The sequence below is a fragment of the Anser anser genome (genome assembly GCF_964211835.1).
Source record: "Anser anser genome assembly, chromosome: 29".
Taxonomy (NCBI): Eukaryota; Metazoa; Chordata; class Aves; order Anseriformes; family Anatidae; genus Anser; species Anser anser.
The window spans coordinates 310,749-337,889 of NC_139750.1; the positions used below are offsets into that span (position 1 = coordinate 310,749).

At 51.3% G+C, this 27,141-nt stretch overlaps 1 protein-coding gene across 1 annotated transcript; it reads right to left on the reverse strand.

Annotated features, from left to right (window-relative positions):
• Window positions 1-9,708: 9,708 nt before the first annotated feature.
• Window positions 9,709-26,134, reverse strand: LOC310887721 (olfactory receptor 14A16-like; the record flags this gene model as incomplete). The annotated part of the gene is made up of 2 exons (XM_083813896.1): window positions 9,709-9,777; window positions 25,265-26,134. The coding sequence occupies 2 exons, from the start codon at window positions 26,132-26,134 to the stop codon at window positions 9,709-9,711; spliced, it is 939 nt and encodes a 312-aa protein (XP_083670022.1).
• Between the last annotated feature and the right edge of the window lie 1,007 nt (window positions 26,135-27,141).

Genomic DNA, 27,141 nt, shown 5'->3' on the forward strand with positions numbered 1-27,141 from the left:
TGCAGGGCAGGTACTCTTAGCCTCCTTGTTGTGTATCATCTTGCAGGACACAGGCTACTCTCCTTTTCTGGAGGTCCAGCTGAGAAGGAGGTGGCTCATACCCTAAAGCCCCTGAAGGCAGAGGCTGTGCTGGGTGTCAGAGGAGAGCAGGGGGTTGCTGCAGGCCTGGCAGGGAGTGCAGAATCCCCCCTCCCTTGGTCTTCCAGGCAGCAGCTTCCCTGTCCCCACATCTCCTCCCTGCCATTGCTGACAGACCCTGTCCCACCTGCTGTGAACTCAGCTCTGCCATGCAGACACCTCCTGTCCCAGGACACTTTTCTGGGACATATTCCTGTGTTCAGTGTCTAAGGAGCAGCTCTGACCTGTTCTGAGAGCCCTTCAGGGCCGGAAAGTGAAAGAGAAGACTTAGGAGGAGGAGATTTATGGCAGATAATCCCTGCTCTGGAGCTTGTCATTCTCCTCTTCTCCAAAGAAACCATGAGAGTCCTCCTGAAAGATCTCAGAGGCTGTAGGATTTGCCAGTAAATCAGGAGATGGCACCAGGAACAACTGCTGTGTTGCCTTGCAGCCAGAGACTTACCCTGTTCAGGGCTGGGAAGATTTCTCCAACACTGAGCTCTCAGCATCCCCCCTCCACACTGCCTTTAACATCTCCCTCCCTTCTCCCAGCCGCCCTTGTCCCCTGCAGGCAGTGCCCCCAGCCCTGCTGCGCTGTGCAGAGGAGCTGCTCCTGGGCAGAGCTGTCTCTCTGCAGCGCTGCCCGCTTGCCAGGAGCTCCCCTTGGTCCCATGAACCTGGCCCAGCTCTGCAGCACAGGGAGCTCTTGACAAGTCCCTGGGCCTCCAGGGGAATCAACTTTGAAACACGCTGAAGTAATCATTTATATTCCTTCACTCCACTGGAGAGGGACCACTGACCTTCCTCATTTCAGAAGAGGTATGACGTCCAAGGATCACCGTTCCAGGTCCTGGTTTCAGGCAGAACACACACCCAAGGATCTCCCTCCCCCTGCTGAGGGATTTCAGCTGAGTCAAACCAGGCATCTCATACTTGTTTGCAGTTCAGAGGCTAGAAGGGGGTTTAGCTGCCTCTCCCATGCCTCACAGAAGCCCACAGGAGTTGGGATTCCTCTTGTCTTTGTGCAGGTGGGCACAAATCAGGCAGCTGTATGTCAGCTGGTTGTCTCAGCTCCCAGCACATTGAATGGAGACAGAGGCCAGGAGGGAGCTGGTCAGATGCAGACCCCTGGTGACATTGGAGATGCCAGAGTGACTTTTGAGTGAAATTTGATGTGCCAAATTCCTCTGGGCCATAGAGATTTTACTATTGCATGTCCAATATAATATAGCTGTAGCCATTGCTCAATAGCAAAGAAATAAAAGGCAAGCTATGACCTGGTTGCCATCACTGAATCATGTTGGGACCACTCCCATGACTGGAGTGCTTCAATGACTGGCTGTAGGCTCTTCAGAAGAGACAGGCAGCACAGACAGGGTGGTGGTGTGGCTGTCTATATTAGAGAGTGTTTTGATGTTGTAGAACTCGAGTCTGAGAATGGTAATGTTGAGTCCCTATGGGTTTGGGTCAGCGGGAAGGCCAAGAAGGAAGGCATCCTGGTTGGGATATCTTATAGACCTCCAAACCAGGATGAAGAGACAGATGAGGCATTCTATAAGCAGCTGGCAGAAGTTGCACAATTGCCAGAACTTGTTCTCGTGGGGCACCTCAACTTCCCAGGTATCTGCTGGAAATACAGTACAGCTCAGAAGAAGCAGTCTAGGAGGTTTCTGGAGAGTGTGGAAGATAGCTTCCTGACAAAGCTGGTTACTGAACCTACCGGGACGGTGCCCAGCTAGACTTTTTGTTCACAAACACGGAAGGACTGGTGGGAGATGTGGTGGTCGGGAGCTGTCTTGGGCAGAGTGACCGTGAAATGGTAGAGTTCTCTATTCTTGGAGAAGTCAGGAGGGGGATCAGTAAAAGTGCTGTCTTGGACTTCCAGAGGGCAGACTTTCCATCGATCAGGACACTGGTTGGCAGAGTCCCTTAAGAGGCAGTTCTGAAGGGCAGAGCAGTCCAGCAAGGCTGAGCACTCTTGAAGAAGGAAACCTTAATGGCTCAGGAGCAGTCTGTCCCCACGTGCCCAAAGATGACCCGGCGTGGATAATGCATAAACACAAAAAGGAGGACTAAGGAGAATTTCGATACTTTACTGGAGGCACAGGGAAACTTAGTGTCCAGAGATGAGTAGAAGGCTGAGGTGCTTAATGTCTTCTTTGCCTCAGTCTTTAGGAGAAAGAGCAGTTGTTCTCTGGCTACCCAGCCCCCTGAGCTGGTGGAAGTGGATGGGGAGCAGAATGTGGCTCTCATAATCCAAGAGGAAATGTTTGGCGACCTGCTAAAGCACTTAGATGTAAGCAAGTCAGTGGGGATGGATGGAATCCACCCGAGGGTACTGAGAGAAGTGGCGGAAGAGCTGGCCAAGCCACTTTCCATCATTTATCAGCAGTCCTGGCTATCAGGGGAGGTCCCAGTCGACTGGCGGCTAGCAAACATGGTGCCAATCTACAATGAGGGTTGGAGAGTGGACCTGGGAAACTATAGGCCTCTTAGTTTCACTTCAGTACTAGGGAAGCTCATGGAACAGGTTATCTTTAGTGTCATCAAGTGGCACTTGCAGGGCAACCACGCGATCAGGCCCAGTCAGCATGGGTTTATGAAAGGCAGGTCCTGCTTGACAAACCTGATCTCCTTCTATGACAAAGTGACGCGCTTAGTGGATGATGGAAAGGCTGTGGATGTGGTCTACCTTGACTTCAGTAAGGCTTTTGACACCTTTTCCCACAGCATTCTCCTGAAGAAATTGGCTGTTCTTGGCTTGGGCTGGTGTACGCTTCTTTGGGTTAGAAACTGGCTGGGTAGCTGGTCCCAAAGTGTTGTGGTGAATGAAGAACTCCACTAGTGACCAGCAGTTGGAGGCCGGTCACAAGTGGAGTCCTCCAGGGCTCAGTTTTAGGGCCAGTTCTCTTTAATATCTTTATCGATGACCTGGATGAGGGGATTGAGTGCACCCTCAGTAAGTTTGAAGACGACAACAGGTTAGGTGCATGTGTTGATCTGCTTGAGGGTAGGAAGGCTCTGCAGGAGGATCTGGATAGGCTGGACCGCTGGGCTGAGGTCAACTGTATGAACTTCAACAAGGCCAAGTTCTGGGTCTTGCACTTGGGGCACAACAACCCCAAGCAGCGCTACAGGCTGGGAGATGAGTGGTTGGAAAGTTGCCTGGCAGAGAAGGATCTGGGAGTATTGGTTGATAGTCGGCTGAATATGAGCCAGCAGTGTGCTCAGGTGGCCAAGAAGGCCAACAGCGTCCTGACTTGTATCAGAAGCAGCGTGGCCAGCAGGACTAGGGAAGTGATTGTCCCCCTGTACTCGGCTCTGATGAGGCCGCCCCTTGAGTACTGTGTTCAGTTTTGGGCCCCTCACTAGAGGAGGGACATGGAGGTGCTCGAGCGAGACCAGAGAAAGGCAACGAATCTGTTGAGGGGTCTGGAGAACAAGTCTTGTGAGGAGCGGCTGAGGGAGCTGGAGTTGTTTGGCCTGGTGGAGGCTCAGGGGCGACCTTATCTCTTTCTATAGGTACCTTAAAGGAGGCTGTAGCAAGGTGGGGGTTGGTCTATTCTCCCACGTGCCTGGTGACAGGACGAGGGGGAATGGGTGAAAGTTGCGCCAGAGGAGGTTTAGGTTGGATGTTAGGAAGAACTTCTTTACTGAAAGGGTTGTTAGGCATTGGAATGGGCTGCCCAGGGAAGTAGTTGCGTCACCATCCATGGAGGTCTTAAAAAGTCGTTCTGATGTAGAGCTTAGTGATATGGTTTAGTGTAGGACTTGTAAGTGTTAGGTCATAGGTTGGACTAGGTGGTCTTGGAGGTCTCTTACAGCCTAGATGATTTTGTGGTTCTGTGATAATATCAATTATTATAGGAACGCTCAATATTATGTGTGTCTGTGTGTGTGTGTATACTTATTACAATGTTTCCTTATTTTTAATTTGGCTAATTTTGCACATTAAAATTGTATTATTCTTCCCATTTCCATTTCATTATCTACTTGTTGAGCATAGCTCAAAGACTCTTCACACAACGAGCCAGGCTCTCTGTGAATATAAACAAAAGAAAGGAGCCTGCACTGCCTTCTTTGTCTGACATCCTTCCTCTGAGACCTGGTCTGGATCTGCAGGGGTAGTGCCCGTGTGCAGGGGTGCTGAGGAAAAGAGTCCCATCCCAGCAGCACGGCCAGGGAGCACCAGCACTTGGTGCCTGCAGAGCTGCTCTCTTGCCACTGCCGCCCTCTCCTGCTGAGCCCTGCTGGTGGGGTCAGGCCCGGCTGCTCCTGTAGTTTGGTGCCAGTGCTGCTGTGGGGCTGTGCTGGGACTGCAGGCAGGGACAGGCAGTGGGCACGGCAGTGGCACAGCTGGCCTCCACTTGCTGCAGCACTTCCCTCCTAAGAGGGGATCTCCTCCGGGCACTGCCTGAACTGCAGGCCTTCCTGCAAAGTTGCTGTCAAGAACAAGCCCAAGGAAGAGACTCCAAAGAGGCTCTGTGCTTTGCTGCTTTCCAGATGGGCTTGGTGTGGTGAGAGCAGAGTCCCAGCATGGAGTTTAGGGATCTGGGGCTGGTTCACAAGTTCCCTGTTAGTTGCTAGTGGCCATGCAGCTGATGAATATTTCTAATTCCTAGACACTCGGGCTCCACAGAACATGATGGTGCTGATGGCAGATGAGGATTTTTTGTTGTTGTTTGTTTTATTTTTTCCTCTGGAGGGAGCCAGGGGCTTCCAGGAGAGCCCAGGTGATCTGCAGGGGCAATATGAGCCTGGGAGACAACTGCAGAACGTGAGCCTGTCCAAGGTGGACTGACCAGAGCTCAAGTGCTCAATCTGGTGTGAGCAGGCTGAGGAGAGCTCTGCAGCCCCAGGGCACACAGCAGCCCCAGCAAAGGAGTCTGGCGAGTGATTCCTTGCAGCCCTGGGGCAATGGCAGTGACCCCATGAGCTGGGTCTGCCTCCCAACCTGACCAGCACGGCCCTGCAGAGTGCCCCTGCGCCCCGGGCACCACAGCCCCTTGCTCTGCAGAGCAGCACTGCCAGCTGGGGCTGGGGCTGGGGCTGGGGCTGGGGCTGGGGCTGGGGCTGGGGCTGGGGCTGGGAGGGCGCTTCCCCTGAGTGTCTTCTAGGCCAGCTTCAGGCACATGGCTTCTGGACGTGAGCATGATCTTCACTGTGCACAAGGAGCTGAGAGACCGCCAACATGCACGGGGCTGGAACACTGCCTGCAAGGTCCCTCCTGCCCCAGCACCCCACAGGAGTGGCACAGAACTGGCTGCTGTGTGTCAGAGAGGCTGGGAGTCCAGCAGCAGTGCCATGGGCTTGAAGGATCACAACCAGCTCACTTCTACCTGGGCAGACTCTGGCCCAAGAAGGGGGTGTTTTGTAGGTATGGTATTAGGAGGGCAGTGGTGCCTCAGAAGCTCTAAGTCCAGTAGGAAGCGAATGGCTGTTAGCCTGTGAATTGACTTCTTTATGAAGTAGCTGACAGGTCATCCCTTGAATCCTGGCTGGGATCTGTGAGCCTAAAGGAGGCTCACATCTGCTGGTCTCCATGATAGGCCAGCAGATGCACCTGCTTTGCACATCGTTTGTGAGATCCTCTCTTCCTAAGTACCTGGTAGCCCCATTGAGGAAAAGGTCTTGAAGAGGTGTTGTCATGTCAGAGGTTTCAGCTTTTGCCTCATTCATCCTTCAGGGCTGCTTTCAGTTTTCTACACAGAGGGGGCCACTGCCTCCCAGATGCCTGAGGGAACACAAAGCCTTCATGAGGCCATGGAAAAAGTTACCCTGGGTCCATAGGAGCCATTCTGTAACCAAAATATATAGGCAGGAAGCGCACTTTTGTGGTGTTGCAGAGCTGCTGGGCACATTGTGCAGGGTGCTCCGACAGCCTTTGTGTCCTTCTCCATGCTGGCTTAGGAGCTGCTTCTTTCTCAGGAACAGAGGAGCCAACAGAGGTGAGAAAGATACTCTGAGTTCATGAAAGCCATCAGAAAGCTGCCCCTAAGAAGATGACTAATATGGGGAAGGCAGGAGGAGCCTGGCCAGGAGAGATGTGAGATTTGAGGGAGGAAAGAGGAGCTTGGACAGCAGACGCTAATGATTTTGGAGAGGTAAGAATATTCAGGTAATGTTGATCTCACCATAAAGCTGACTTAAAGCAGTCATATGAGGCCCTTACCCTATTTTAACCTGTTACGTTAATACTTAAATCTAAATGCCTAAATGAGGAGATGGGTGGGAATGCTCTGATGAGCTCAGCTCTACCTCAGGATCTCCTGCCCCAGCAGTACGAATGTGACTGTGGAAGGGACTGTGAGGTCACCTCTGTCTCTGCAGTTGATAGGGCAGCAGCAGGAACGTGTCACGGAAAGGGACTGTGAGGTCACTTCTGTTTGAAGTATCTGACAGGTCACACTTTCACCTAGGATCTGTACTTTTTGGCTGACATCTGCCAGTGGTCCTGCTAGGCCAGCAGAAGGCACCTGGGTGGCATGCTGACTGTGGGATCCCCTCTGCCTACATGCCCAGGACGATCCAGACAGAAAGAAGGCCTGAATATGGGTTGTACTGTCCCTTCTGCTTGAGTACTGAGTGGACAGCAGGCGGCACAAGGCTTGGTTGTGTCTACACAAGAAGCTGCAAGGCCAGCAGCAGGACCATGATTTGGAGGATGCTGGTGAGGTGACTTCTGGCTGGCTGGCAGACAGGCCGCAAGAAGGCCGATGGGTTGGGATGCCTACTTCAGGAGTGGTTTCCACCCTGATGGAGTTTTCTTTGGTAGTAGGAAAGAGCAGGAGAGAAAAAAACTGCTACAAAGTGCACCTTGGAAGGTTGGCACTGGCCATGAAGAGGAAGAAATGTCCCCCAAAGGGTTGTGCTGTTGTGCCACAGGTCACCCAAAGAGTGTCTGTGATCAGACCATGGCTTTGTGTTTCAAGGAACAGCTGGTGAGGGTTGACAAGACATCGGTGAAACGACGGAAATGCCGGGCTGAGAGCAAGGTGGTGAACAGAGATGGGTGTCTGCAGCCTTCAAGGAAATAGGGAAAAGTGTGGGGCAGCATAGGGAAGTCTGGAGAGGACAAAGAGGTGGGTGCTGGCAAGAAGAGAAGGCCCCAGCAGCCCTGACATTTTTGTCCCCTTGCATAGAGCTTCTGAGGAGATGAGATATAGTCATTGCAAGGGCGGTCATTGCTTTCCTGAGACCCTGTGCAGAGGCAGGGAGGTGTCATACCGCTGTTCTTCTCGTGGCAGCACACTGCTCACCAAATCCCACAGACCCCCAGCAAGAGCCCTGAGCCAGACATGGGGGTGCAGGATCTTCCCTCCCAGTGGCTGGAGTCAGGACCTGGCCCTTTTACTTCACCACAACAAACCCAGAGTTTTCTCAGCACAGTGCTTTGCCTATCTGTAAGGATGGCCTCCAGTTTTCTGCCCTAACAAGTCCCTGAGGAGAATCTCTTGGTAATGGCCCTCAGTGGGGCCCATTAATACTCCAAGTCACTTCAACTTTTCCTTCTGACTTTACTTTCTCAAGCAGTTGCATCATTCTCCTCTCAGTATCTCAGGTTCAGAGACTGAGCACCAAAATCCACCATGGAATTCATTAAAATGCAGAAACACCTAAGGAAACATATGTCTTCCATGGTTTTATTCAAGTCTTCAAGACTTGGACAACTAATTGGAGAGCTTTCATGGTGTAGTTAAGGGGGAAGATTTCAAAAAACACCTAATAAAAATCTTTTCTTGTTTTAAAAGCTGAATTTTGTTGCATTTCAGCTTTGAGCATCTTTCTTCAATTGATATTAATCCAGGGCTTCTCCGATGGAGACGTCCATAGGGAGGAAAAGCAGACTCTTGAGGTCTGACAGTGCATGGACAACCTTGCTCCTCTCCACCCCAACCCTGACATTTCTCTCATGGCCACCTGGCACTTGCATCACTTTTCCTTACACCAGACTTCTGCACTGAAGTCTGCAGCTGGATGTTACAGCCCCTTTGCACCAGCTCCCACCTGCTTTCCTTAGAGACCTGGCTGCACACAGGCACAGAAGGGCTTTTCCTCATTTTCAAACAAAAAACAGGAAAACATGCAGCAATTTTCCAAACAGCAAAGCAAGCTCCTCATCTGGAATGTCTTCAGTGAGGTTTACCTTCCCATAAGGATGACTGTAAATTAAGCACTTTATACTGATTGATAGGAAATTATAAGTATTAAGATTAACCTGGCAGGCACCTCAGCACCACACAGCTCACCCTCACCCCCCAAAAGCTCACGTGTTGAGGTAAGGACAGTTTGATAGGACAGAAAAAGAAGAGAGAATAATGATGATGATGATAATAATAATAATAATATGTACAAAGCAAGCATGCACAATGCAATTGCTCACCACCTGCTGAACGATGCCCAGCCTGTGCCTCTGCAGTGGCCCCGTTGACCATGGCCAGCCTGCATCAGGATCCAGTGTGCCTGTCTCTTGACCTTATTTTTTTCAGTGCAAAATCATATTTCAGAAGGATTTAGTACATGTTCTTTCCTTTCTCAAGAACAGCCTCTGCTTTCTAACCCCACATAATGATGCCATCAATGTACTGCTGGTGTTCAAGAGCTTGCCCTGCTCCAGGGCGGTCTGAATCAGTCCATGGCATATAGTAGGGCTGTGTTTCCACCCCTGAGGCAGTTGATTTCAGGTGGACTGGACTCCCTTCCAAATTAAAGCAAACTGTGGCCTGCATGGTGCTGGCAAAGGAATGGAGAAAAATGCTTTAGGTATATCAATTGTGGCATAGCAGTAGGATGCCTTTGACTCCAGTTTGTATCGATGGGAGATATCATCAGGGATGCTGGGGATAAGGTATGAGATGACATGCCATCCCACTCAGGCCAGCTGAACACCAGAGCCAGCAAAGGATGCCCAGAGCCTAGAGAGGGAACAGAGCTTAACAGGAGAGCTCCCACAGGCCCACATGGATGAGTTAAAGTTGCCCCATCCAGAAAGGCAGATGCATTGGGAGCCCAACTCAAATGCCTCTATGTAAATGCACGCAGCATGGGGAATAACCAAGGGGAACTGGAGGTGTGTGTGCGGTTGCAGGGTTATGATCTCGTTGCAATGACTGAGACATGGCGGGACATCTCCCATGACTGGAATGTGGCCATGGACAGCTTTGTGATTTTAGTGAGGACAGGCCAGGAAGGCGAGGTGGTGGAGTTGCTCTTTATGTCAGTGAGCAACTGGAATCTATGCAGCTCTGCCTAGGTGGGGACAAAGTGCAAGTCGAGAACCTATGGGTGAGGATCAAAGGACAGGCCAACAGGGGTGACAGTGTGGTGGGTGTTTACTACAGGCCACTGGATCAGGAAGAGGAAGTGGCTGAAGCCTTCTACAGGCAGCTACAAGTTGCCTCACGTTCTCAGGTCCTGCTTCTTATGGGGAATTTCAACCACCCAGATATTTGCTGGGGAGACAACACAACTCAGAACAAATGGTCCAGGAGGTTACTGCAGACCACTATGAATAACTTCTTGATACAGGTGGTAGGTAAGCCAACAAGGAGAAGGGCGCTGCAGGACTTGGTGCTAGCAAACAGAGATGGTCTAGTTGGAAACATGAAGGTTGAGGGCAGTCTCGGCTGCAGTGATCATGAGATGCTGGAGTTCAAGATCCTGCGAGGAGGAATCAGGGCAAAAGGAGGACTGTAACCCTGGATTTCAAGAGAGTTATCTTTGACCTCTTCGGAGACCTAATTGGAATAATCCTCTGGGCCAGGGCCCGAGGGGAAAGGGGGTCCAGGAGAGCTGTCTAATATTCAAGCACCACTTCCTCCAAGCTCAGGGTTGGTGCATCCTTACAAGAAAGAATTCGAGGAAGGGAACAGGAGAACTGCATGGATGGGCAAAGAGCTCTTGGGAAAACTTAAACAGAAGAAGAAAACGTACATGATGTGGAAGAAGGAACAGACCACTTGGGTTGAATTTAGGAACATTGTCAGAGAATGCAGGGATGCAATGAGAAAGGCCAAGGCCCAGTTAGAATTAAATTTAGTGAGAGACATCAGGGATAACAGGAAGGGCTTCTTCAAATACATCAGCAGCAAAAGGGAGACTGAGGAAAATGTGAGTGCTCAGCTAAAGGAGGTGGGTACCTTGGTGATGGCGGATACAGAGAAGGTGGAGTTACTGAATGCCTTCACTGCTTTGGTCTTCACTGCTAAGGCTAGAACCCAAGCACTTCTGAGCCTGGAAACAAGAGGGAAAACCTGGAGGGAAGAAGACTTTCCCCATGGTGAAGGGGATTGGCTTAGAAGTTATTTAGGCAAGGTAGACACCCACAAACCTATGGGCCCCAATGGGATGCACCTGAGAGTGTTGAGGGAACTGGCAGGCGTTATTGCTGAGCCACTCTCTATCATGTTCAAAATGTCTTGGAGGACAGGAGAGGTGCCTGAGGACTGGAAGAAAGCCAACATTACTCCAGTCTTCAAGGAGGGCAAGAAGGAAGACCCAGGCAACTACAGGCCGGTCATCCTCACCTCCATCCCTGGAAAGGTGATGGAGCAGCTCATCCTTGAGGCCATCTCTAAGCACATGGAGGAAAAGAAGGTGATCAGAAGCAGTCACCATGGATTCATCAAGGGGAAGTTGTGTTTAACCCACCTGGTAGCCTTCTACAATGAGATGACTGGATGGATGGATGGATGAGGGGAGAGCAGTGGATGTTGTCTACCTTGACTGCAGCAAGGCTTTTGACACTGTCTCCCATAACATCCTCCTGGGCAAGCTCCGGAACTGTGGGATCCATGAGTGCACAGTGGGGTGAATCGAGAACTGCCTGGATGGCAGAGCTCTGTGTTGTGCTCAACGGTGTCAAGTCTAGTTGGAGGTCTGTGGCTCGTGGTGTCTCCCAGGGGTCAGTACTGGGTCCAGTGCCATCCAACTTATTCATCAATGATCTAGATGAAGGGACGGAGTGCACCCTAAGCAAGTTTGTGGATAATACAAAGCTTGTCAAAGTGGCTGACACATCAGAGGCCTGTGCGGCCACTCAGAAGGACCTGGACAGGCTGGAGAGATGGGCAGAGAGGAACCTCATGAGGTTCAACAAGGGCAAGTGCAGGGTCCTGCACCTGGGGAGGAACATCTCTGGGCACCAGTACAGGTTGGGGGCTGACCTGCTGGAGGGCAGCTTTGCGGAGAGGGACGTGGGGGTCGTGGTGGAAAAGTTAGCCATGAGCCAGCAATGTGCCCTTGTGGCCAAGAAGGCCAATGAGATCCTAGCCTGCATCAGGAGTGTGGACAGCAGTTCAAAAGAGGTGATCCTCCCCTTCTGCTCAGCCCTGGTGAGGCCACACGTGGAGTACTGTGTCCAGTTCTGGGCTCCCTAGTACAAAAGGGATGTAGAACTTCTAGAGAGGGTCCAGCGCAGAGCCACAAAGATGATTAAGGTATTGGAGCATCTGTCCTGGGAGGAAAGACTAAGCAAGCTGGGTCTGTTTAGCCTAGAGAGGAGACTGAGAGGGGATCTTATCAGCCTTTATAAATGCTTGAGGGGACAATGTAAAGTGGATGGGGCCAAACTCTTCTCAGTGGTGGTGAGTGATAGGACAAGGGGTAATGGGTATAAATTGAATGACAGGAGATTTCATTGCCATATGAGGAAGAACTTCTTTACAGTTTGGGTGACAGAGCACTGGGACAGACTGCCCAGAGAGGCTGTGGAGTCTCCTTCTTTGGAGATATTCGAAATCCACCTGGATGCGATCCTGTGTAACATGCTCTAGGTGAGCCTGCATGAGTAGGGGGGTTGGACTAGATGATCTCTGGAGGGCCCTTCCAACCACAACCATTCTGTGATTCTGTGAAATAAATAAAAAGATGTTGTGTTGTTGTTCTTCTCGGTGTGTAAGTAGTCTTCATTTTCAGAATTTTGTAGCTTGTCTAGAAGATTTATGATTGTTTTCAAAGGTCTGGGACATGTCCCAGCAAGATGAGGAAGTTCCCTCTATGCAAATATAAATTTATATAGATATTTCCAAAAATGCATGTCCTCCCAATAACATAAATGGAGGTATTATATCCCCCAAACATATTTATCTTGGCATATTTCGCATCTACGTTTCAAATTTAAATGGATTTGAGAGCAATAAAGTCTTTAGAGGTTGAATAGGTCCTGCCTTTACTTCTTTGCCATTGTGCTACAGCTGCTAGCAGTTTCCTCATATCATCTCTGTTTATGACCCAGAGAAATCTGACACCACAAATGTCACTCAAATGTCACTCTGGCACCTCCAATGTCACCTGGTGTCTGCATCTGAACATCTCCCTCCTGCCTTCCACCTCCATTAAATGTGCTGGGAGCTGAGACACGCAGCAGACATGCAGATGTCTGGTTTGTGCCCACCTGCACAAAGGCAAGAGGAATCCCAGCTCCTGTGGGCTTGTGTGAGGCATGAGAGGCAGCTGAACCCCTTCTAGCATCTGGACTGCAAAAAAAGAAAGAGATGCCTTGGTTGACTCAGATGAAAAACTCCCCTCATCAGACGGAAGGCAGATCCCTCCCTGTCCTTGTGTGAGTGTTCTGCTTAAAACCAGGACATGGAAAGGTGATTTCTGGACATCATACTTTTCCTGATATGAGTAACGACAGTGCTGGAAATGAGTTTCCTTCCCCAGTGGAGGGAAGGAACATCAGTGATTACTTCAGTCCGTTTCAAAGTTGATTCCCCTGGAGGTCCAGGGACTTCTGAAGAACTCCCTGTGCTGCTGAGCTGGGCTGGGCTCCTGGGCCCAAAGGGAGCTCCTGGCAAGCGGGCAGCGCTGCAGAGAGACAGCTCTGCCCAGGAGCAGCTCCTCTGCACAGCGCAGCAGGGCTGGGGGCACTGCCTGCAGGGGACAAGGGCGGCTGGGAGAAGGGAGGGAGATGTTAAAGGCAGTGTGGAGGGGGGATGCTGAGAGCTCAGTGTTGGAGAAATCTTCCCAGCCCTGAACAGGGTAAGTGTCTGGCTGCAGGGCAACACAGCAGTTGTTCCTGGTGCAATCTCCACATTTGCTGGCAAATCATGCAGCCTGTAGGGGTTTTTCAGAAGAACCCTCAGAGTTTCCTTGCATAAGAGAGGAGTGAAAACCTCCAGAGCAGGGATTATCTGCCAAAGCTGTCAGAGGGACAGAACATGATTGTTCCTTCTCACGAGGCTGGCTGCAGGCTGTGCAGGCAGGGTGCAGGCAGGGATGGCCAGGGCTGTGGTGCAGATCAGGGTCCCTGCTGTGCCCCAGGGGCTGTGTGCCGGGGCAGGGCCTCTGCTGCCTGCCAGGCTCAGCACTCAGCTTGCCCGGGGAGCTTCCCATGGAGATGCGGGGAAAAGCTGCAGGTGGAAGGAGCCCCCCAGCAGGGCAGGGCAGGGCAGGGTCCTGCTGGTGCCCAGATGCTACTGCCTGGGGCAGGCTGCTCAGAGCTCCACAGCACCCCCAGGGCATCTTTGTGGGAGATTCCTGAAAGGCAAGAACAACACCTCCTGTACCTGAAGGGAAGGCACTCTCTGAGGTCTCTGCTTTAATCTTCCTGCTTTTCGAGGGCAGTCGGGATGATAATGCTGTTGTCAGGATTGTAGAAGTGACTGAAACTCACAGGGCATTACACTGAAAGAGACCTGTAGGTCTTTGAGGAACCTCACAATTTCGCTCCACACTCTTTAGTCTACAGACAGCACCAACACCACCTTCATTGTTTCTTGTGGGATTGTTGGAACTCCCTCTCAGCACGTTTAAGTAGGGAGATGCCTCTGGCCAGCGGATGCCTGATATCCATCCCTGGTGCTCTTTAGCATATACTGTATGGTTGTACTGACTCCTGCCGAGCCTACAGAGAGTCTGCATGTTCTCTGTGGCACCCTTAGGCAGAGAAACACAGAGCTCCAGGCAGGAGCAAGTCTTCTTCAGATGAAGATGCAGCGAGGATGCAGTCTTGGTGAGGAGGTTTCTGTGAAATATGGTTTAGGTTTTGCTCAGAAAAGTCTCTCTAACTTGTCACCGTCTATTCCCCCATGGACAGCCAACCATGCCCTGAGGCAGCAAATGTTCAACAGCAGCTTACCCACAGAGTTCCTCCTCCTGCCATTTGCAGACACACGCGAGCTGCAGCTCCTGCACTTCGGGCTCTTCCTGGGCATCTACCTGGCTGCCCTCCTGGGCAACGGCCTCATCCTCACAGCTATAGCCTGCGACCACCGCCTCCACACCCCCATGTACTTCTTCCTCCTCAACCTCGCCCTCCTTGACATTGGCTGCATCTCCGTCACACTCCCCAAAGCCATGGCCAATTCCCTCTGGGACACCAAGACCATTTCTTTCTTCAGTTGTGCTGCCCAGGTCTTTATGTTTGCTGTCTTTATTCTAGCGGAGTTTTACCTTCTCACCATCATGGCCTATGACCGCTACATTGCCATCTGCAAACCCCTGCACTATGGGACCATCATAAGTGGCAAAACCTGTGTCAACATGGCAGCAGCTGCCTGGGGTAGTGGGTTTCTCCATGCTGTGCTGCACACTGCCAATACATTTTCCCTTCCATTCTGCCAAGGCAATGCCCTGGACCAGTTCTTCTGTGAAATTCCCCAGATCCTCAAGCTCTCCTGCTCAGATGCCTACCTCAGAGAAGCTGGGATTATTGTTTTTACTGCATGTTCACTTTTAGTGTGTTTTTTTTTTCATTCTGTACTCCTACATGCAGATCTTCAGGGCTGTGCTGAGGATTGCCTCAGAGCAGGGACGGCACAAAGCCTTTTCCACGTGCCTCCCTCACCTTGCCATAGTCTCCCTGTACATCAGCACTGGCACATTTGCCTACTTGAGACCCCCATCCATGTCCTCCTCATCCCTGAATATTTTACTAGCAGTTCTGTACTCAGTGTTGACTCCAGCAGTGAACCCCCTCATCTACAGCATGAGGAATCAGGTGCTGAAAGATGCAGTGTGGAAAGTGATGTCTGCGTGTTTTTCAGAAGCAAAGTAGTTACTGTCATCTGCATATCACTGATAATGCAACTCATTACAGACCGAGATATTTTCATTATTTTTTCCTTCCATCTTTACTTTTACTTCTTTTACTGATGGTAAGGTAGTCCAGAGAGAAATGTGATCACTATTTGCATTCCACAGACAAAGCAGAGCTCTGCAACAACAGGAAATGGGAAAGGCGTTGGGAAAATTATTAGTTATTCAATCAGTGAAATTTCACAGTCTGGATTGAGTGAATCACCCCAAAACTTCTCCTGACATTGGAAATGAGTTGGACTTGATGATCCTTGTGGGTCCCTTCCAGCTCAGACTATTCCATGAGTCTCTGACTCTGAAGAAGGCTGGCTATCTGTGCGCACCCTCCATGGCCAAAGAACCACTTGTGTGGGAGGCAGTCAGTGGCAGTGCCCCCCATCAGCTGGCTCTGCCTTCCCAGCCTGACCAGCACGGCCCTGCAGAGTGCCCCCACGGCCCCGCGCACCACAGCCCCCTCACTCTGTAGATTAGCACTGCCAGCTCAGGGGCTGTGGGCAGCATGGGCAGGGGCTGCAGGAATGGCTGCTCAGGGCAGCCCAGACTGGCCTGGGGAGAGGCTGTGTGGGACATGGGGTGTCCCGGGAGCAGAGCAGGGCGCTGTGTGTGTGTGTGCAGTGGTGCTGCCTGAGGAGCCCCAGGGCCAGCAGTGTTTTGGTGTGCTGTGCTGGGGAGCGGGGCCAGCCTACAGGCGTGCAGAATGCCTGTGGGAGGGGAATTTCCTGCAAATTGCAGCAGCAGGGACACTGCCACTGACCTCCACTCCTCCATTTGCTGCTTTGGGGCCTGACCAACCTGGGCTGCACTGCTGGGCTGGGCTGGGGAAAGGAGAGGGAAGTATGGAGAGCTGGGGAGGGGCTGAGCTGGGCTGGTCTCCTGGGAGAGACAGGGAGGACCAGCAGAGCAGGGGCTGGGCTAGGCCCTTCTTCTCTGGACGCCCTGGCAGATGCTGCCCCAGGGCAATGGCCCTAGATCAGCCCCTTGCAACCACCGTTCGCAGCACCGGGCTCTCGCCCCAGCTCACACAGGTGGTTTCTTTCTCTAGGTACGGACACTAAATTACTAAATCAGGAGTCCGTCTTTACCTTGTCCATATGAGAGTGACCATAGTATTGGTGCAGTGAGATGATCCTGAGGAAGCCCAAGTGCCATAAACTATTCTCTAAGGTTGCCATCATGTCAGGTGGAACAGAGTTTCCAGGTCACTTCTTTTTGGCACTATGGTCCTTTGGGAAACCAGATGAATAAAGCAATACTAGTATTCATTATGCTAACTCCTTCTCCGCAGAGTTCTCAAAGTTTTCCTAAAATATTTGCATAGTTCTTTTCCACACATTTCCTTCACTGTGACCTGGAGTTTCTAAAGTCTTCATGGGGAAACGTGAGTCAGGATGTGTGGGAGGTCTTCTGATGCCTGAGCTGGTTGGCAGGCTGAGTACCTGAGGGATTGTGCAGGGCATCCCCTGCACCCAATGCTCCTGGGGGGGCTGGGAAGAGGCCTCCTGAGCACAACAGCTCCTTGTGGCCCTGTGGATGCTGTCTGTGAGGTCACTTCTGTCCCAGCACCTGGCTGTCCAACAGCAGGGAGGCAGAGCCTCTGAGGTCATAAAGGCCATCAGAAAGCTGCCCCCAACACGGTGACAAATTTGGGGAGGCCAAGGGAAAGCTGGGAGAATAAAGCTGAGAATTCTGGGGGAGAGAAGAGGGGTTTGGCTAACAGGAAGGAAAGATTTTGAAGATTTAGGAGGGGTTCAGGTAATGCTGCTGCTGGTGCAACACTCACTGGGAGAACATTTATGTTAGACCACTGGTAATATTTCTAACCAGGAACCTTTAAACCTGGTGTTACTCTTAATGCTATCCCTCATCCTGGAAGGAATCCATTGCTGTAATCCCTAAATTCAAATCCTACCTTGAAGTCAAATCCCAGACACATAACCTGTTACCATTAGTCTTAACCTATTGCTCTCGGTAATCCCTAGTCCTTAATCCGTAGCATTAATTTGTCAGCTTTAACACTAACCCTCATTCAGTAACAAAGCACATAATAAAACCCTAACCAAAAATCTAGCCCATACCCTAAACTCTGACTGGGTATTAAAAGCAGAACACCAAAGCCTCTCTCTAAGACTCTGCCCAATACTAAACATGGAAGGAAGATCCAATCCCTAGACCTTAACCTGAACACCTAATCCTCAAATCCCTCATTCCTACACACTTATCACAAAACTGAAGCGGTTTGGCTGCATGATTCTGAGCAGCGCTTGAGACGTCCTGCAGCAATGACTTGGTCTTGGAGGAGGCAGGTGGGGTGACATGGATCTGGTCAGGCCATAGGGCTCAGGGGGGAGATGGGTGGGGATGCTCTGCTGAGGTCAGATGTGCCTCAGGATCTCAGAAGGCAGCAGGAGGCCCATGGCTGTGCAGGTGGGTGTCAGGGCACTTCTGCCTGAGGGCTTGATAGGCCACCTCCAGGCACATGGCTGGTCTATGAGGGTGGCATTTTAGCTGTCATAAGGAACTGATGAGCCACTGGCACGCTGCAAGTGTAAGTCGTTATTTCAACATCATAGCTACTCTAGTGCCTAACAGAGGTTGCACAACGCTCTCTCCTGCCCATCAGAGAAGCTGAAAGGCCATCAGGAGATGCATGGCCTTGTAGGATGACAACGACTTTGCTTTTATTTTGTGGGTGTTGGGCGTCAAGGAGGACACCTTGTAGGTACGTTATTATAAGGTGTCGCCTGTGCCTTAGAAAGTCTGAATCAAGCAGGAAGCAGTTGGCTTTTGTGGGGACTGCGAGGTCACTTCTGCCTCTGGAGCTGAGAGACCAGCAGCAGGAGCATGGCTGGGCAAGGCACTGGGAGGTACCATTCTGTGAAGTATCTGCCAGGTCAACCCTTGCCTCCTGGCTGGCAGGTGGCCTTTTAGGCTCACATCTGCCAACGTCTCTCACAGGCCAGCAGAAGGCAGCTGGCTGGCATGGTGCTTGTGTGACGCCCTCTGCTCAAGTACCTGAAAGGCCCATTCAGAAGCTGCCTTGGATGTGGGTTTTCAAGTCCCTTGTGCCTGAATACATGACATACAGAGGCATGTGGCTTGGTTGTGTCTAACTGAATAGCTGAAAGGCCAGCAGGAAGGCCACGTGGCTTGGAAGATTAAGGTGAGGTTCCTTCTGTCTAGTCAGATAACAGGAAACAAGAAGGATGATTTAGCATGCCTTTTCTGAAGGGTAGTTTGAAAGATGATGGAGCTTTTCTTGGTAGTTGGACACAGCATGTGAGAGAAAAACTAGGGAGGTAGAGATATCAATGAAGCTATGGAAACGCCAAGGTTGGACCACTGTAGGAAAGCAAGATGGGTGTTTGTATCCTGAAGGGAAATGGGAACAGGTGTGGGACATCATAGGACAGCCAGTGGTAGAGATGGACAACGGTACTGGCAAGGCGAGAGTTAGCCAAGAAAACAACGGTCTTGTGCCCTTGGCTATGGCAAGTCTCTCTGCCACCAGGGCCTGGGAGGAGACATGTTGTCCTCTTAGCAGTTGGGGTTCGTCTCCTCTTTGCACTTCCTGACAGAGGCCAAGAGGTTTCATACCACTGTCTTTCACTTGGCACTGCATACCACACATCCCACCGATGGAGGAAGAGTCTGGAGATTCACATGAGGGGCAGGGCCTCTCTGCCCAGAGCTGCAAGCAAGGCTTGGTCTTTCTGCTTGATGAAACAAAGCCAGCATTTTCTCAGCCTCAGAGACACCTGCACAGGGCCTTGGCCTACCTGTAATCATGGCCTCAAATTACCTGCCCTAAGGAGTCCATGGGGCTTTGTCAGTAATGGCCCTCAGCAGGACCAATCAATGCTTTGAAGGACTTTGGGTTTGGCTTCTGACTTTGGCTTTCTGAGAGATTTCATCAGTCTCCTCTCAGGAGCTGAAGTTGATAAAGTTGTCAGCAACTACACCTTGGGGTTTATTGAGATACAGAGAGGCCTAAGAGTCTCTTAAAGAGGTCTGGACAGGTAGGAGAAGTTTGACACTGTACAGACAAACTTGCTCCTCACCTCTCCAGCTCTCACCATTTCTCTCATTGATCCCCTAGGACTTGCATCACTTCTCCTGACATCAGGATTCTCCACTCAAGTCTGCAGTTGCACCTTGTAGCTCCTTTGTCCCAACTCCCTCCTGCTTTCCTTAGAGAACAGGCTGCACACAAGTGGAGAAGAATGACTCTTAATTGCAAGGAAACTAAAATAAAGTATGATAAAGCTTAATAATCAATAAAACACACTGCTCAGTTGTGTGCTAGCTCTAGATTGTATGTAATGAGGCTCACCTCCCATAAGGGATGGTCTCATCAACATTTTTTTCAGTCAGTAGACATGAAAGACTTTGTAAAAACATAGTTCAGGAGTTGCCTAAAGACAGCGTTAGAATACATAAAGGAAGTAAAAGCTATGAACTCCTTGACGCTTAAAGCAGCAACTAGATCATAGTGTGATAGTCATAGAATCTTAGAATCAAAGAATGATACAATCTAGGAACAATTTAGGCTTGAAAAGGACTATAGGATCATCTAGTACAATGCCCCTGTTATGGTCAGGGGCATCTCTCAATACATAAGGCTGCTGAAAGGCCGTTCCATCCCAACTTTGAACACTTCCAGAGATGGGGCATTCACAACTTCTCTGGGAAACCTCTTCCAGTGCTGCACTACTCTCATCCTAAGATCTTTCTTCCTTATATCTAACCTATATCTACGCCCTTTCAGTTCAAAATCATGACCCCTTGTTCTGTCACTACAGACCCTGATAAATAAAATAAAATAAAATAAAATAAAATAATAAAATAAAATAAAATAAAATAAAATAAAATAAAATAAAATAAAATAAAATAAAATAAAATAAAATAAAATAAAATTAATAATAATAAATAAAATAAAAGTTTTTCTTTCTCATGAGCTCCTTTGAAATACTGAAAAGAATCAATAAAGTCTCTGGAGCCTTCTCTTCTCCATGTTGAAAAACTGCAACACTCTCAGACTTTCTTTGTAGGAGAGTTATTTGTTCCCTCTTATCATTGCCCTGTACTGTAGCCCCTCTAACTGGTCTATACCTTTCTTGCACTGGGGGCCCCACAATTAGATGCAGCAAGGCAGGTGGGGTCTCATGAGAGCAGAATGGAGGCGGAATCACCTCTCTGATGCTTCCTTGCAAAGAACCTGGTTTGCTCAATGCCAGCTGGCTAAATCCTTCCTCAACACAGAGCAGAGAACAACTAAAACACAGGGCTGCTTTAGCTCACTGGAGATAACAATTTTAAGGGCTGTCTGCCTCTCAACTTTTAGCAAACACAAAACACAAAGATCATTGCTGGATGAACACTTGGACAGATGAAGATATTTCTCTGGAGGTTTATGGAGAGACAAAATTTTTCTGAGGCCTCTAGCTCATCAGCTGAGATTTCTCCACATGAGACAGCCACGTGGGAGACATGAAGTAGAAAGGAACTTCTCTCCATCTCCACCATGGACATGGCCCCCGTGTAACATGTACAACCAAGTTTCCAAAGTACTGAGATGATGCAGCTGATGCACTGGGGGGGTCCTTAGCAAAGGAATAATGTGGGAAGAGAGGAGTCCAGCTGGAGGAGAGATAGCATGTGGATAAGAAACTGTGAATAAAAATAGATGGGATAACCTGGACATTGGTTTCTGAGGCCATTTCTGATATTTCTGGGTATCTGAAACCTCTGCATTGATCAGAAGAGCATGGCATAAGCCTTCAAGGTGACTGTCGCTCATTGCAGTGGCTGCAGGAGGTAGAAAAGACATGGACTGGGACAGCTGCTGTGCACTGCCTTGCACGGTGCTGAAAAAGTGTCCTCCTCTTCCTTGATCACCACCAGGATGAGGAGTTCATGTATCCTTGGACATGGATCCTGTGCACTTACATTTCAGGCCGGGTGCCGAGTAAAGCGCCCCATGGTCAAAAAAGCCAAAAGTTCTGTGTTGGCACCAGCCTCTGAGCCAAGCGTTAATCAGGTGGGCTTTCCGTGTCCACTCTGTAACTGCTAATCTACCTGCTACTATAGGGATGGACGAAAACACCACCTGTACTCCCGCTCCATCCACTAACCGTCCCAGTCCCCTAAAGTCCTGTTTGATAGCCTTCAGGCTTCTCTCTTCAATATTATCACTGCCAGTTTGGACTATCAAAAGTGGATAGTAGTCAGAGGGGCGAACCAGTTTGGGAAGCTTTCTGGCAACATCCCTGACCCTGGCCCCAGGGAGGCAGCAGACCTCCCTATGGGTAGGGTCAGGCTGACAAATAGGGCCCTCTGTCCCCCGGAGAAGGGAGTCGCCTACAATGATTACCCTTCTATCCTTCTTGGTGGAGGCAGTCTTGAGGCGTGGAGTCGACCTCCTCGCCCTAGGTATCCTCCTGGGTAGACTTTCTACCTCATCTTCACCCGCCAGTCTCTCAAGCTCTAGGGCCTCAAACCTGTTGTGTACACACAGCTGGGAAGGTGGGGGTGGTGGGGGGGCGTCGCCTGCGAGGTCAAGCAGGGGCCTGTCTCCATTCCTCCTTAACTCCTAGGTGCCTGACAGGGAAGGGGGTCCACCCCCATTTGAGTTGTCTCACCCCAGTACCTCTCCTTCAGGCCCTGCAGGGAGTTGCTCCACCAGTCTATCTCCCGCTCACACTCCCTGATAGCCCTCAACCTCTCCACCTCCTCCCTGAGCTCTGCCACCAGGCGGACCAGGTCATCCACCTGCTCGCACCTCACACACACAGAGCCTCTGCCTCCCTCAGATGGCAGCAACAGGCTCAGACACTCCCTGCATCCAGAGACCTGAACTGCCGCATTTTTGGGCAGGCAGTCAGTCTGGGTGGTTACAGACTGTCTAGAGAGAGCAGTCTGCCTGGTGTAGACCATTGCAGCCCAGCTAGTGGTCGACAGCCGTTAGAAGAGTTGTTCATATGGGTGGTGGGGGGGAACGTTCTGCCATCTCTGACCCCCCTGCTCACCCTGCCTGCGCGAACTGCCGCGCAAACTGCTGCCCCCCGCCCTTCTGATGCGTCACGCCCTGTTTGCCTGCCCTGTTCGCTGCGCTCCTGGTCACTCGCTCTCCCTAGGGGCTGCTTTTGAATGGCCGGGGAGGAGGTGCTGCTGGCTCTGCCTACACCTCGTCAGCCTCCCTCACGAGGGCTGCCGGGTCCTGGCGGCTCCCTCAAGTGGCCTCGATGCTGGAAAAAAAGCCCTGCCTGTCCCTATGCCCCGCTCCACTGCAGAACGCGTCTGCCCCAGAGCCGATCACCTCGGCAAGTGGAGTAGAGTAGGAATGATCTTGAAATAAAGATTTACACTAGCTGCATGTCAGCAGTTCCTCAGTTGCTTATGAGAGCAAAAATGGTATCCTCATTGACCATCCATGTGCCTGAAGGTGGCCTATCAGGTCCTCAGGCAGAAGTGCCCTGACACCCACCTGCACAGCCATGGGCCTCCTTCTGCCTCCTGAGATCCTGAGGCACAGCTGACCACAGCTGACCACCCATTTCCTCCTTGAGCCCTATGACCTGACCAGGTCCATGTCACCTTACCTGCCTCTACCAAGACCAAGCAATTGCTACAGAAACTCTCAAGCCCTTCTCAGCCTCATGGGGCCAGGCAACTTGAGTTTTGTGATAAGAGTGCAGGAATGAGGGATTTGAGGATTAGGTATTCAAGACAGAGTTTAGGGATTAGATCTTGCATTCCATGTTTAGGGATTGGGCAGAGTCTTATAGGGAGGCTTTGGTGTTCTGCTTTGAGTACCCAGTCAGTGTTTAGGGTATGGGCTAGATTTCTGGTTAGGCATTTATTATATGGTTTGTTATGGGACGAGGGTTGGTGTTAAGGCTGGCAGTTTAATGCTAGGGATTAAGCGATATGGATTATTGAGAGCAATGAGTTAAAAATAATGGAATGTGCTGATGTGGTGCGGGCTGGACTTCAAAGTAGGATTTGAGGTTGGGGATGAGAGCAGTGGATTCCTTTGAGTGTAAGGGATAGCATTTAGGGTAGCACCAGGTTTTCAGGTTCCTGGTTAGAAATATTGCCAGGAAATAAAACAAATATTTTTCCAGTGAGTCTTTTAGCAGCATCAGCCTTAACTGAACCCCTCTTACCTCTTCAAAATCTTTCTTTTCTGTTAGCCAAACCCCTCTTCCCTCCCCCAGATCTCCCACCTTTATTCTTCCAGCTTACCCCTGGCCTCCTGTAACATGTCACCCTGTTGGGGGCAGCTTTCTGATGGCCTTTATGACCTCAGAGGCTCTGCCTCCCTGCTGTTGGCCAGCCAGGTGCTGGGACAGAAGTGACCTCACAGCCAGCATCCACAGGACCATAAGGAGCTGTTGTGCTCAGGTGGCCTCTTCCCAGCCCCCCCAGGAGCACCGGGCACAGGGGATGCCCTGGACAATCCCTCAGGTACTCTGCCTGCCAACCAGCTCATGCTTCAGAAGGCCTCCCACACATCCGGAGTCATGTTCCCCATGCAGCCTTTAGCAAGTCCAGGGCATCCTGAAGGAAATGGCCACTGCTGTGTGGAAAACTAAATCAAGAACTTAATATATGTTGTAGGAGAGTGTTGAGAGCTCTGCAGAGAAGGAATTAGTGTGAAAGTCATGTTATTTGGCATTGGTCATATCCATATCCAGTGAACAAGGGCCCAGCCCATACTGCACTGTGGTTCCCCCCAGCCTCTCCCAGGAGGCCAGCCCAGTCCAGACCCTCCCCAGCTCTCCACACCTCCCTCTCCTCTGTGCAGCCCAGCCAAGCCCAGCCCAGCCCAACAGAGGAGCTGAGGCTGGGCTGGCCCTAAAGCAGAAAATGGAGAAGTGGAGGTCAAAGGCAGTGTCTCTGCTCCTGCCATCTGCAGGACATTCCCAACCCCTGGGCATCCTGCAGCTCCCCAGGACAGCCCTGCTTCCCAGCACAGCACACTAAAACACTGCTGGCCCTGGGCTCCTCAGGCAGCACTGCACACACACAGCGCCCTGCTCTGCTCCCGGGACACCCCATGTCCCACACAGCCTTGCCCCAGCCCACCACGTCTGGGCTGGCCTGAGCACCCATTCCTGCAGCCCCTGCCCATGCTGCCCACAGCCCCCGAGCTGATGGTGCTGCTCTGCAGAGCGAGGGGGCTGTGGTGCATGGGGCCATGGGGGCACTGTGCAGGGCCGTGCTGGTCAGGCTGGGAAGGCAGAGGCAGCTGGTGGGGGGCACTGGCACTGACTGCCTCCCACACAAGTGGTTCTTTGGCCATGGAGGGTGCGCACAGACAGCCAGCCTTCTTCAGAGTCAGAGACTCATGGAAGAGAAACAAACGAAGCAACAAGCCTCCTATGAGTCCATCCCTTTGCAATATCCATGAGAGCAGCTTTGGGAGAAGAGCTGAGCCTTCAGACACTGACCTCAACACATCCCCTATTATGCTGGAGATGCTGGTGTGGAGCCAGCTGTGTTAGAGAAGTGCCCCTGGCCTGTCCCTGCCTGTGGACACAGGACTGCCAAACAGGCAGCACGGTGAGCAAGCGACAAGAGCAATCAGTCCTCACAGCAACACAAGGGTTCCGTAGGAGAGCATGGGTGGTGAAGGAAAGCACTTCCAGACAGACCAAGCCCTGGGATTCCCTGACATTGCTGCTGTGCCAGGATTCTTTTTCCCTCCACCTCTTCACACAGCCAAGTGCCCCTGCAGCTCCACCACATGTCTCTGAGGGAGGATCTCAGGCAAGCAAGTCATTGCCAGGTCCTTCCTATTATTTAAATACACAGAGAGCCTGGCTCCTTCACACCAGGTTCCTATGTCACAATAGACAGGTAGATACTGAAATGGAAGAGGATGAACAAATACATTTCTTATTCTATCATGAATGACGGAAATGAAATTTAAAACATAAAAATTAAAAAGCACCAAATATATTGGGTCTGAAGCTGTAATGTTACATTATGAGCAGTATGTAAAAGATGGGCAGTTTATTGCTTCAGAAAAATGTCCAGTCATCACTTTCCACACTGCATTCTTCAGCTCCTGGTTCCTCGTGCTGTAGATGAGGGGATTCACTGCTGGAGGCACCACCGAGTACTGAACTGCCAGCAAAAGACTGAGGGAGGAGGAGGACATGGATGGAGGTTTTAGGTAGGCAAATGTGCCGGTGCTAATGAACAGGGAAGCCACGGCCAGGTGAGGGAGGCACGTGGAAAAGGCTTTGTGCCGGCCCTGCTTAGAGGGGATCCTCAACACAGCCCTGAAGATCTGCACATAGGAGAAAAGAATGAAAGCAAAACACCCAGATACAAAAGAGAAGCTAACAACAAGAAACCCAGCTTCTCTGAGGTAGTCATCTGAGCAGGAGAGCTTGAGGATCTGGGGAATTTCACAGAAGAACTGGTCCAGGGCATTGCCTTGGCAGAGGGGAAGGGAAAATGTACTGGCAGTGTGCAGCACAGCATTGAGAAAAGTACAGCCCCAGGCAGCTGCTGCCATGTTGACACAAGTTCTGCTGTCCATTATTGTCCCGTAGTGCAGGGGTTTGCAGATGGCAACGTAGCGGTCATAAGCCATGATGATGAGAAGATAAAACTCTGCTGCTACAAACACAAGAAACATGAAGACCTGGGTAGCACAACCTGCATAGGAAATGGCCCTGGTGTCCCAGAGGGAATTGGCCATGGCTTTGGGGACAGTGGTGGTAATAGTGCCCAGGTCGAGGAGGGCGAGGTTGAGGAGGAAGAAGTACATGGGGGTGTGGAGGCGGTGGTCGCAGGCTACGGCTGTGAGGATGAGGCTGTTGCCCAGGAGGGCAGCCAGGTAGATGCCCAGGAAGAGCCCGAAGTGCAGGAGCTGCAGCTCGTGTGTGTCTGCGAATGGCAGGAGGAGGAACTCGTTGGGGAAGCTGCTGTTGGACATTTGCTGTCTCTGGGACCGGTCCATTGAGAAAAAAAGAGAGAAAAGTTAGAGAAACTTCTCTGAGTAAAACCCACTCCTTCTCTCACAGAAATCACCACTCTCTGAGCTTGCATTTCAGCTATGGACATGACACTGCAGGGCAGGGACTCAGCCTCCTCGTTGTGTATCACACTGCAGGACACAGGCTCCTCTCCTCTTCTGGAGGTCCAGCTGAGGAGGAGGTGGCTCATGCCCTAAAGCCCCTGAGGGCAGAGGCTGTGCTGGGTGGCAGAGGAGAGCAGGGGGTTGCTGCAGAGAAGGTGCCTGCACTGCAGGCCTGCCAGGGAGTGCCTGACTCCCTCCTCCCTTGGTGTTCCGTGCAGCAGCTCCCTCTCCCTCCCTGCCCAGGTCTCTGCTGCCAGGTACTGGCCCTGCTGGCAGCTGCTTCCCTGTCCCCACATCTCCTCCCTGCCATTGCTCACAGACTGTCCCACCAGCTGTGTGCTCAGGTCTGCCATGCAGACACCTCCTATCCCAGGACATATTTAAGGGACAACTCCCCAAGTTCAGAGTCTAAGGACCAGCTCTAACCTAACAGAAGGTAACAAGAACGGGGGACTCAGTGTCTTTATCATAATGGAAAAATAAACTCCTTTCGTCGTCTGCCACCCAGCAAAGCAAGAGGAGAAATCTCAAAGCACAGAATGCTTCTCTTCAAGAATCCCTTGCTCTGGCATTTCTCTTGTGGAGTCCATTCTGAGACACCCTGGGAGTGCTCTGGAGCTGTGAGCAGCCTGCCCCAGGCAGCAGCCTCTGGGCACCAGCAGGACCCTGCCCTGCCCTGCCCTGCCAGGGGGGCTCCTTCCACCCACAGCTTCTCCCCGCAGTGCCCTGGGCAGCTCCCCGGGCAGGCTGAGTGCTGAGCCTGGCAGGCGGCAGAGGCCCTTCCCCGGCACACAGCCCCTGGGGCACAGCAGGGACCCTGCTCTGCACCACAGCCCTGGCCACCCCTGCCTGCACCCCGGCTGCACAGCCTGCAGCCGGCCCTGCAA